This window comes from Lactuca virosa, chromosome 7 (genome assembly GCF_052849685.1).
Source record: "Lactuca virosa cultivar CGN04683 chromosome 7, Lactuca_virosa_CGN04683_v6, whole genome shotgun sequence".
NCBI classification, from domain to species: domain Eukaryota; kingdom Viridiplantae; phylum Streptophyta; class Magnoliopsida; order Asterales; family Asteraceae; genus Lactuca; species Lactuca virosa.
In genome coordinates, this window is record NC_136432.1 from 115,240,294 (window position 1) to 115,253,490 (window position 13,197).

A 13,197-nucleotide genomic window follows, 5' to 3' on the forward strand; every position below is an offset into this window, starting at 1 on the left:
TCCTTATCTAGTGATAAACTTAAAAAATTGGAATGAGATGAAGGAGTTGTAATGGACAAAAAAGGAAGTTAAGAAACATTTATTCAATGTTTGTGTAGCAAACGATGTGATCGCTCATATAAAATCGAAAATTAAAATGAGAACGATAAAAGACACACAACTGAAAATCAAGAAATATTAACGATGGATACATGAAGACAAAAGATATAATGTATAGTAAGAGTGTGATGTAATGGTTGATACGGGGGAGATGAACATGAACCAAGCATGGGGAATGGGGAGAAAAAAAAATTCTCATACAATTTTCCACAATGACATATTATAGATGATGAGTAGTATGATGTGTTTTAATATGGTATGTTTTATTTATCATGATAAGTAGATGTTGAGTAACATGGTGTGTTGTATTCAATAATGTTATGTAATTTGTCTTTAAATGTATTAAAATTATGTAACATGGTGTGTTGTATTCAATAATGTTATGTAATTTGTCTTTAAATGTATTAAAATTATGTAACAGTTTTATTAGTAATAAAAACATATGCTTTATGTTTTATCAACCAACAATGATTATGTGAGTTAGGTGAGAACTGATTCGGTTGAAGGTGGAAACATTTTTACTATAAATACACGTGGAATGTAAAATTTAAACAACACAAAAATATTTACTTCCAACACATAAATGTCTTCAAAACTATCTGAAACTCTTGCTAAACTAAAATGACCTTCAAACTTATTTGATGTAGGGGTAAAAGTGAGTACACAAAGATGGACACAATGACAAAAGCTAGAGTTCACGGACATGAAGATAATATTAAAAACATATAGAGAAATAAGAGGAATTTCGAAGAAAGTTTTCCTCTAGGAAATAGATGAGAAACGGAAATGGATAGAAGGGAACATGAAAGAAAGCAAGGCACTGGTCGGTAAGGAAATAAAATACACAAAATTATGGATGCGCTATAAGATAACTCATCTTCATAAATTAGATGGGTTCATACATCACATAAAGAATGATATATGGTAGAAACATAAATACATCGATTATGGTATATTCCAAATTCCTTTATGATGAGTAGTTACATTTTATATAAATTAGGCCATATGTAACTTCTTGTTTAGATTTAATGAATAACTCAACTTTTAAATTTTAGTAAATGCAAATAAATATATGATCAAAATATTTAGTCCTATTACATGTTTTCAAGTCATAATTTGGATAAACACATTGTCATTGTGATCTGCTACTTAAAGCCTCATTGTTATTTAATGGTATTTTCTTACTTGATTTTTCATTGTATGTTGATGCTTGTTCTTTATAGGTTGGGGGAAAAGATGGACATCTATTTCTAGTATGACTTTTTTGGTGGCATTGAAAACACTCTTTTATGATTAGACCCCATGTGATGGAATATAGTTAGTGTTTCTTGGCTTACCAGGTTAAGGTTTTTCCATTATTGGTTCTTTAAGAATCATCAGACCATCAGACTTCTCCCATTCAGAAGAGACAAACAAAATGTTTACTAACTTCTTGTATGTATGGCGTTAACAATCCATATTACATGCTTTGATATCTATATCTGAATAGTCATCATATCTTAAATATGTTAAGATGCATATGACATACCCACAAGGTAATCTAAATAATTGTCGCTTTAACCATGTACAAGTTATTTCGTTTAAATCAACAATTTCTTTCTTGTCAAAGTCTATGACCTAAAACCTTGAATTTAAAATCAGACATATCGTCCATTTAGTACTTCTATTTCTTCTTTTGCGAAACTTTGTATCGACCCATAGGGCAAGTATTGTTTTTACTTATACTACATAAAGTACCAAATAACAATGTTAAGTTCAATGTATTTTAAATGGAAGAACTCACTAAACATTTTCAATCATCTAAATTATACACCCGATGTTCCCACATTGAAAATACCATTGTTGCATTATCATGATGAAGAAATCTATAAGCATCATTAGTGGCATCTTCCATGCATCTCTTGATAACGTGTTAATGGACTCCAAATTTTTATGTCATAAGATTATAATGAAAATTATGGAAATATGTCATTGGCCATTTTTGGATTTATGGATTTTAAGTATTATCATTCTTTATTTCTTATATTACGTAGCTTTTCAATAATCTCGTCAAAATCTAACACGTCATCTATGCATACCAACATAACATCTGTACTATCATCTTTACCAACATCATCATAAGATTTACCAACATGATTGTCATATGTAGGAATAACATTGCCACATCTAGCAACATCATCATCACCAATTTACTTATATGTTTTTGGATCGACATAATGAATTTGTGGTTGTACTGGTGTTTCAAATACATCATGTCCATGAATACTACGATATTATGGAACACTTTGAGAGATAAAAATGCATGCTTAATTGTTCCTTTGTATTCTACTAGATTGGCTCTTACCGTAGCCTTTTCCTCTTCCTCTAGATCGGTTCTCACTGAAGCTTTTTCTGCTAGATTGGTTCCCACGAACAATTGATCGATTTGATGCATTGTATTAAATAGCCATATACGCTTCCACCAGAGCACCATTATTATCTACCAAATACACATGTACAAAAGTTGAGACTTTTCGAATAATGTTTTTCAAATGTTTTATGTCACTATCATCGACTATCTCTATAACATACTAAAATGTAGAATTTTGAAGATACAAACGTAATGGATTTGTCTTCCAAATATGTCTTCAATTTAAAAAAAAATTGCATTTGACGAAATTCTACACCGTAGCTCTTAACAAGGCCTAATGTATTAAGTTTAACAAAATTTAGACTCCCATGAAGTATTGATTCAAGTGACAACTAAAAACTTAGTCGGGTTTGAGCTCATGATTTTTTACTTAGAGGAATGATATCAAACAAATTTGTTTTGAAAATTTTAATGTTTCAAAAGTAAAACTTACCATTATTTCTTTTTCTTAAATTTGCAATACAGTTGCTAGATTTTATAGTACGAAAAATAAAAAAAATATATATGTTTTTCTTAGAAAACCTATAATTTTGCATATAACATCTACAATTCTCCAAATACTAGGTCGAAATCTATTCTTTCATATGGTATTTGCGAAGGAGAAAAAGGATTTCTCACAATTTTTAGAGGATTTTGTAGCCTTCATCAACAAAATCCTCAACTTCGTCTGAAGCCCTTCGTATACCCCCCCCCCCCCCCCCTTTAGATAGCTTGTCAATTCCTAGGTGGTTCCATAGTTTTGTGGATATTGTACCAATTTTGCAATTAGACCTGCCATTTCGAGACACAAATACATGAATCTGTGAGAGACACGAGACGACACGAATACGTCTTGAAAATTTAGATAAAGCTTATTTCTAATCGTGTAATCGTATCGTGTCAAATTCATAGCCGACACGTTTTCATGACACGAATACACAAATTGTCAGGTCTATTTGTAATGTAACATCCAAAATTAATGGTTATTTTAATCGGTAAACTCTCTAATTTATGCTTTCAATCTTGGAAATGATAAATAATATTAGTTTGATTTGTCTTTTTCCCTATTTATATTATAAAATCTTTACTTTATTATTTTTATAAAGTTGTGATGTTACCTCAAAATATATATATATATATATATATATATATATATATATATATATATATATATATATATATATACTAGGTGTGAGACCTGTGTATTACACGGGTTGATTAAAAAATTAAATATAAGGTGTAGACATTAAGTATTTTCTAAAGTAAAATTTTGAAATAAATATAAATGAAATGATGAATAAGTAATTTAATTTATACTAATAAAAAATTATTATCATGTTTTAAATAATTATGTTGAATATGAATGTGTAAAAATTAAGTATTTTTTAAAGTAAAATTTCAAAATAAAAACAATAAATAGAATAAACCACAAGGACCATTCATGTAATTTGTCTTAATTAATCTATACTAATAAAACTAATTAATATAAATTCATAAATAGAATTCATTAATATATTAATAGAAATAAGAATTCACAAATGGAAGGTTTACTATATACATTAATTCACATTAATTACTATGAGGTGACATTTAATAGGTGGAAGTTGAATAAAAATGAAAAAAAATACAAAAATGACAAGTGGAAATTTTTTTTAAAAATTCTAAGAAAATAACATGTGTCAAATTCAATAAGAAATTGACATTTGGCAAAATTATCTTTATTTATTAGGGTATATATATATATATATATATATATATATATATATATATATATATATATATATATATGCTCTAATATTAATCATATTGTTATCTTTTATTTCATTTTTTCATATATGTCATTCTTAAACATCAAAATATCATATTTGTCCAACTTAATTTCTTAATATCATATTTATCCTTTATAAACCTTCAAAATATCATATTTGCCCAAATCTTCTTTTACAATGTTTTTAATAGTTTATAATCATTTTTTATATCTTAAAATTATTATAATAATTAAATATTTTAATCATATTATCCTTACGTCTATAATCATGGAACGTCTACTTCTAAATTGTTGGAATGTCCTCTCCATAAATGTATGCATTGATTGCTTAGTTTTTTTTTTGTTGAATATGTCATATTGTAGATTGATGATATTTTAGATATTACCTTTGATATTTTGATGTTTTAAAAGAGCATATATGATATTTTGATATTTAAGAAGGGTATGTATGATATTTTGATGTTTAAGAATGACATATAGGATATATTAAAATTTTATGAAGGGTAAATATGATATTTAGAAATTAAGTTGGACAAATATAATATTTTGATGTTTAATAAAGGTATATATATGAAATTCCTCATTTCATTTAAGGTGTTAGAGTTTCCAACAAGAAACACACAATTATTATGGTTCACACGATTTAGGGTAATTAAATTATGTCCACGGGCGAACTACAAAAATACAACTCCACGAGGTGGAAGGGTAACAAAGACCTCCAAAGGCCTCTTTAGATTTCACTTAAAATCTCTATCCTATGTACATAAGGCTGGAAGAAGTGGTATCACTCTTAACACATTGTCACGTAGGATTTTTTTAGTAAGCTATGTAAACTTAGCATGTATAGCAAAAAAAAAAAAAAAAAAAAAAAAGGAAGTGGTAGCGTGTCAATTTAACAGGTTTAATTTTTGGGGAAAAAAAATAAAAAAGTAAACAAAATAAGAAAAACCAATCACAACCCACAAACCAACTTCCTCTCTCCTGTCGCTAGCAGCTTGTCCACTATCTGATTTAGAATCAAGTTCACAAGTATATCATACTGCAAAGCTCAACATCATCTCCCCTTATGCAACATCTGTGTATTTGCACCTAATTTGTTTTCCAACACCTTACTTTTAAATTTTAACATCAACTTCTAGCAATCATATTAAAAGTTGTTTTTGAATGCATGGCACCTAGAAATTTGAATTTGAGTAAACTTTATTTCAAAGTGTTTCATACCAAGTGATCACCGATAAACCACATTAAACATAAATAACATATGTACATTGTAACTAAAAACACTTTTATATGAGCATTTTTATAATTATAAATACAAAAGAATAATTGTTAAAAATTAAAAATATACGAATATATATAGTTGATCTATTTTTAGTTATACGAATAAATATGAGCAAATGACTTCATTCAGATAGAAGAATGTGAATGTGGATACTTAAATTTAGTTATAATCAACAATTAAACAAAAATCAAAATACAAAACCGCAAGAACCGAGAGTGAAATTGGCCCATTGAGAGCGAGACTGTGAAAAGGTTTTTAACATCTGCGGGTTGTTTAAAGTGAAGTTCCCAGCAAGAATCGTTCATCCGATCAGGTATTTCTTCATTAACTCTCCATCACTTCATTCAATTTTACTTCAGCTTTCCGGCTTCTTCATATATCGTTGTCACTTCCCGTGTTAATAATTATTTCTGATTGAAGAACGCTTTGGTGAAGTGGCATACACTGATATCTTGTGGTGCATCCCAGGTGTTTGATAAAATGCCAAGTCCAAAATTTCCATATGGCAGTTTCTTCAGCCATACAAAAGCAATATGGAGGTCAGCGGCTATGTCTAATCTTGTTCGACAGCTTGGTCCCATAAGAACCATTCGTACTCAAACCCTTCTTCACAGCCATAGCACCATCATCCAACAGAGAACACCCTTCCAGAACTACTCAGCCGAAACTGAAACCATATCCAAGCGCCAGATAGGCGATAACGTTTCAAGAAACGAAAAGATCAATTTTTTGCTCAAAATCTTGATGGATCTTGACAATAGTAAAGAATCAGTATACAATGCTCTTGACGCATGGGTAGCATGGGAACAAGATTTCCCAGTTGGGCCTCTGAGAAGGGCATTGATTGCTCTTGAGAAAGAACACCAATGGCATAGAGTTATTCATGTTATTAAATGGATGTTGAGCAAAGGTCAAGGGACAACAATGGGGACATACGGGCAGTTAGTTCGGGCACTGGATATGGATCATAGGGCAGAAGAAGCGCATGAGATTTGGGTCAAGAAACTTGCGGTTGACTTGCATTCGGTGCCTTGGCAACTTTGTCACCAGATGATAGCGTTGTACTACAGGAACAATATGTTAGAGCGGTTAGTTAAGCTTTTTAAGGGGTTGGAAGCGTTTGATAGGAAGCCGAGGGACAAGAAGATAGTGAAGAAAGTTGCTGATGCGTATGAGATTTTAGGGTTGATTAAAGAGAAAGAAAGAGTGTTGGAGAAATATAAAAGTTTGTTTGACGAGACACCATCTTCCAAGAAATCGCTAAAAAGGTAGGAAAAGACACATATTGTGTTGATTCCCATGTAACAAACGCAGCTTACAGGGACTAGTTTTTAGCCGTGAAGACCAGTATAACCTTATTTTGTAGATAATTCTGTTCTTCACAAAAGTTTATGTATTTTGCATTAACATATCTACATTAAATTTGTCTGGTTATAACTTTTGAGGTGTTTCGTTTCAAATAAACATTAGACATAGTTATCATCATTATCAAGTATTATAACCTATCATATTATTGAATATCAAAAAGTAAGTACATTAATACACAAATAGTTAATAACCATTTCTAGGTTAATAACCGAATCTCCCGGAGTTCATCAACTCTTAAATCACAACTCTACAACATCAAGATCTCTACTTATTTCTCTTTTTTGAGCGGTTAACAAAACACAATATCAATCATAATATTTAATCCTTTTATATGACATTAGGTGTATGTCCGTGTATTACGTAGGAATATAATTTTATTGTGAAATAACATTGAGTGAAATCTATGTACATGGAAGCCATAAAAGTAATCGAAAAACACAAAATTAATTAAACCAGCCTTGTTCCTTTGCATATTGTTCTGTTATCACAAATGGTTCACCGAGTCCAACGACAACATAAGGTATAACAATATTCACGACTTAAGCATTATCGGATGTTGGACGAAAGAACCTAGGGGGTGTTTGAGATTACTTTCCAAAACAACTTATTGGCTTTTTGAAAGGCTAATAAGTCAAAAAAAGTGTTTGACAAACTCAAAAACACTTTTTAGAATAGTTTTTCCTTAAGTTTCAAAAAACACTTTTTAATAAGAATGTAAAACTTGGTTTTTTGAAACTGCTTATGGCTTTTTAACCGATATAACTTTAAAAAACACCTTTTAAGCCAAACACTTTTTAACTTATTCACTTATTGGCTTTTTCACCATAAAAGCTAATCCAAATACTTTTTAAAAAACTCTTTTGACCACCACTATAAGTCAATAAACACTTTTATCTAAAAGCACTTTTAGAGCTCAAAAAGCACTACCAAACACCCCCCTAGTACCATCAAGTAGGCGGTGTTCATTTTTTTTTCCAAATCCGGATATCATGAAAGTACTTCTCCAATCCTAGACCATTCAATAGTAAACCAACAGACTTTCAGATGATCAAATTACTGGACGGAGGCACACTCCAGTTTTCCCCTCCCAGGGTTTCTAGGGAGTGGTGTCGAGTTCTATCCGTGTCCAAAGCAGTGAAGCCCCTTAATGGGAAACTGGGTTGATAAAGATGTTGTTGTTATCTCTTTGGAGAGGGATTGAACCCGGGTTCGTTGGGCGCTATGACATACTGCCCTATCGGATGTCACAGTCCGCTGCACCAAACCGCCGTTAAAAAAAATTACATTTCTTGAGAATTCCTTCTCTTTTGAGGAAGTCAAGAAGGTGGTTTGGGTGTGTGGAATACAAACAACATTAGGCAGATGACTTGTCATTTGATTTCTTTAAAAAATATTGAGATCTAACGAAGGCAAATGTCTTTCTTGCCATTTCTCGTTTTGAAAGGCATTCATGTAGATATTTATTATTGACAGGGATCGAACTCATCATTAATAACCTTGGTCCCTAATGTTGATGATCCACTCTCACTTAAACAACATAGACGAATCAACATCATTGTTGTTTTTATAAGATGATTACAAAAGTTACTCTAAAAAATACTCATCATTGTAATTTTTATAAGATAATTGCAAAGTTACTCTCGGAAATACTCAAAATGGTGTTGGACTCGATGATTGGTAACTCCTAAGCTACTACGTGTAGGACATAAACATTCTTGATGACTATTAAACATAAATAAAATTCTATCATTGACCAAAAGATCGCATACGAAAATTGTGTATTAAAAGTGAACTTCGGAAAAGGCGTTTAACACTCTAAAATGGGGTTTTCTATATTGAATCATAGATCAAATGAGGCTCGGGTGGAAATGGAGGATGTGGATCCAAGGATGTCTTTCCTTTAGCATATTATTTTGTAATCACCAATGGTTCACCCATAATGGTGTTCAAGGTCGAGAGAGAAGTAAGGCAAGGGGATCCTCTATCCCATTTCCTCTTATCCAGGATGTAGAAAATTTCAGATATTGCAATGATTGAGGCTATTGAAAAGGATTCTTTTGAGAGACACATCTCCTAATGGAGGACCTATTGTATCCCATCTTCAATTTGTGGATGTTGCAATCTTCCTAAATAAATGGCCACATGATGTCTTGGTTATTACTATTTTTCTTTGTTTAGAGCTTCAAGGAAAGTGCTAAAAAACTTGAAGGTCGGTGAAGAAATTTCTTTTAAGGGAAGTCTTGATAAAAGGGAAAATTCATGGGTCACATCGATTAAATTGTTGACATGTAAAGATAAAGGATGACTTGGTTTTGGCAGCCTGGAATTTATAAACTTAACAATAGTGGGGAAGTAGTGGTGGTGTTTTCATAATGAGCAAGTTTCCTTATGAAAAAATGTCGACATATCCCTTCACAGTTCATAAGATAAATTGAGATTATACTTAGTGAAATTATGTGGAGGTGCTTTATAGGAAACTATTTCCAAATTAGTGGTTACCTAAAAGCAAATAAAGTAAACTTTAAAGACCGCTTTATTAAGAAGATTGGGACCAAGAACTCTATCAAATTCTAGACTGTTTCCTAAAAGTTTTTGCACTTGAAGCTAACTGAGATTGTTTGTTAATCAGACGGGGAGTGTTAATAGTGACAAAGTTTCCAGTTTCCTTTTCATGGGAATAGACTCAAGATCCACTAAGCAACACAACTATGGAAGAATTAAATAATATGGTGGATATGTGTAGGGGTGTGCAATTTGGTGGTGAACCGAGAAAATAGGAGTGGACATTAGAACCATAAATTTTGTTTACACTTGGAGCTACGACAGGAAATCAAAAACAAGTCCAATTGACAATGTGGTCTGGAATTGGAATACATTAGTACCATGTAAAGTCAATGTACTAATTTGAAAATACAATCAAAATTGGTTCCCAACTACGGTTAGGGGCTAAGCTCAATGGTTATAAGTTCCTATTATGCAATATTAAAAGAGAACTAGAGGAACATGTATTCGTCAATTTTTGGGTATCAAATCATAGTTGGACAAAGGTTTCACAATGGTGTCATATCCTCCGTGATAGTAAAAACTCTCTTGATCAACTCTTTAAGGAGGTGTCTACTTCTACATATGGGTTAGATCATGAAAATGTTAAATTGGTGGCGGAGGTTGTGCTTATGTGATATGTATGGTCAATATGGAAATTGAGAAACTTGAAGGATTTCTTAAATAAACCATCCTCTCACACTGATGTTTCAAATGAAATTCAGTCCATGGTCTTCTTATGGTTCAATAACAAAAAAAGTTATTTACATGAACTATATAGTTTGGGCTTTTTACCCTCTTTTGGAGAGTTCTCGGTGTCTTGCTAACAAGGTGCAAAAATGCAAGTAGTCATTGGAACATAGTGATTGGGGTGTGTTGGTGATTTTAGTGTGACCATGTCATTTTATGTAATTGGAACTAACATGTGAGCTAAAGGGCTTCATAATTTGTACTCTAATATATGTACGGGTATGTGCGGAGTACACGCATGTATAAGATTGAATTAGAAGCCGGTTTGATGACAAGTCGGGGGTTCGGGGGCAGTGCCCCTGGGTTTGGGGTTTCCAAAGGGGAATCGCCCCTTTGGCAGGGTTTAGGGGCAGCACCCTTAGCGAGGTCCAAGGGGCAGAGCCCGGATCCCGCGGGGTTTGGGGCAGCGCCCCAAAAGGTCTCCGAATATTAAATATGGGAACATAATGGGAAAATCAAATTCTTGAGGGCGATTATGGTAAAACTGACGAAATTCGTCAGTTTTAGAAACCCTTGATTTCCTCATTAAATTCCGGATTTCCCTGACTTGCTTCCAAAGCAATCCATGATGGCCAACCCTAACAGGCAAACCCTAAATCTCGTTTATTATATAAATGACTCTTCTCTTTGAGAAGAGGGACGAAAACCATTAGCTCTCTTTTCTTCAGACGAACATAGAATCCTTCTAGCAATTTGGCTTATGATTTCTGTGCCTAGATTCATAAGTGTCCTCTTGGATTATCCTAGGCTGAATTTCTTGCAACCCAGTCATAGGGTAGAAATATCAGTTCGGAAAGTGTTCACACGATCCAAGGGGTATCCAGATCTCCAATATAAACTCTAATTCCTCCTACAGGGTGTACTTATTTTGTTTGGGATAGTCTCATATGTATTCATAGTCTAAGAGATATGGCATTGCTAGTACATGGGGTGTGTTGTATGTTCTACTTTTCTTGGTCATGTACCAGTGGGGCGTGGGAGGGCAAGGATCCCCTTCCGTGCTTCTAAATTTAGCTTATGTTTGGAAAAATATTTATACTAAAATAATAGAAAGATAAAAAATGTGGTTGTGAACGTATATTTTGCAGTTAATCTAATTGATTATGAATCAATATAATTGTTGTTTTTGAATTAATATTAGATTTTGTGTTTATGATATATATATATATATATATATATATATATATATATATATATATATATATATATATATATATATATATATATATGTAAAAAGTAATGTCACTAAATTATGATAAAAGTCTCATTATAGAATACATAATATAGAACGATCCATTACATTACTTCGAGAACATATCATTAGCATCTGAAAAAACCAATCAAATATATAATTGAGAACACAACATAATTGGTGGTAAATACACTTTGGAAACATTAAAAATACACATTGATCAATCACTTACTAGAGAAAGAAATTAAAATATTGTTAAGAAATTATGATGTTGCTAATGAGTAAAATCTAGGATATGAAAAGAATAATACAAGTAGATTGTTAGTTAAGTGTTGTAAAGATGACAAGGAAATTTTTTTATGTCCTTTTAGATTATGGTAAACTTGGACGAGTAAAAAAATTCCTTCTAGATCATGTCCTTGCTTGTAGAATACAATCGTGCTAGAAAATTCAATTTTGGGTAGATTGTCACATGTTTATGGATATAAAAGAAATTTGTTAATCACCTTTTAGAAAACCTCAAGTTGAGTAATAGAAAATGGGATCTGAAGTTTTGAAGAGATTTAACACAAAGGTTAGTGGTGGAAAACATAGAAATTAAAAGAAATATGTTTTAAAAAATATTGAAGGGACCTTAACTTCACATTATAAAAAATTAAGAAGTTATGGTCATAAGATTTTGATTTCTAATCTATGAAGGTAGATGTAGATATTATGCTTGATTCCACATGCTATTTTCAAATATTTTTTTTTGAAGGGTGTAAAGGATGATTAGATTCAAGATGTAGAAAAGCAATTGTTGTGAATGGTTGTTTTTTAGGGTATATGCAAATGTGAGATTTTTTTTCTACAGCAATAGCAATGGGAAGGGACGCTAACAACCAAATTTACCCTATTTCCTATGTTGTAGCAGTTAAAAAAATAAGGAAACTTGGAAGTGGTTGTTAGACCTCCTACTTGAAGACGTTGAGATGGAAAATGAAAGGGGACTAATAATAATTTCATACAAGCACAAGGTGTGTTCTAATTATAACCTAGTAGCATAATGTGTTTTCTAACTATAACCTAGTAGTTTTTATTTATTATAATATACATACTTTTATAATATAAAAAGTATGTGTAAGGTCCAACTAAGGCAATTAGGAAAGAATTATTAAAATGTGGGCATAGAAAATTCGTTAGGAACATCAATGCCAACTTCAAGAAAAGATTCATAGGTGTTGAATATAGAAAGCTTTTCTGGATAACTGCAAAAGCCTCAATTAGACAAGCATTTTGAAGCTACAATGAATCAAAATAGGTTGATAGACACAAATGATTATGAGCATTTGATAGAAAGGCATCGTAAAAACATGGTGTAAGGCTTATTTTGAAGAGGATATTGTTATGCTAGGAAGAAACCTACTGTAACAACGTTGGAGGAAATATGGATGTATGTGATGGGTACGATGTATCATAAAAAAGAAGAGAAATATTTGGAACTTGTTAATATGTCTCTCAGTTAGAAGGAGTATTGAAAAATGAAGCAACAACATAGGTATTAAGGAGTAATTCCTAGTGGATTGCATCAATATAAAGTAAGACTTCTCTTTGGAACTTGTTAATATGTCACTCAGGTTGTTTGCTTTGGATAATCACCTTACAGCTACAGTTAGAGACCAGATAAATATTGGGTGGGATATGTGTCATTTCAGACAAATGATTAGAGGTGGTGTTAAGGAGACCCAGTGGATTACCTTCTTTGATGTAGGATGTCCGGCTTCAAAGTGTTCCGGATAGATTAGGATGGTCTCTTGATATCTCTGATA

At 31.9% G+C, this 13,197-nt stretch overlaps 1 protein-coding gene across 1 annotated transcript; it reads left to right on the forward strand.

The window, feature by feature from the left end:
* The first annotated feature begins 5,259 nt into the window (after window positions 1-5,259).
* Window positions 5,260-6,977, forward strand: LOC145123854 (PPR containing-like protein). Its single transcript, XM_079059056.1, has 2 exons — window positions 5,260-5,851; window positions 6,007-6,977. Exon 2 carries the CDS (start codon window positions 6,019-6,021, stop codon window positions 6,808-6,810), a length of 792 nt encoding a protein of 263 aa, XP_078915182.1. The 5' UTR covers window positions 5,260-5,851; window positions 6,007-6,018; the 3' UTR covers window positions 6,811-6,977.
* The last annotated feature ends 6,220 nt before the right edge of the window (window positions 6,978-13,197 follow it).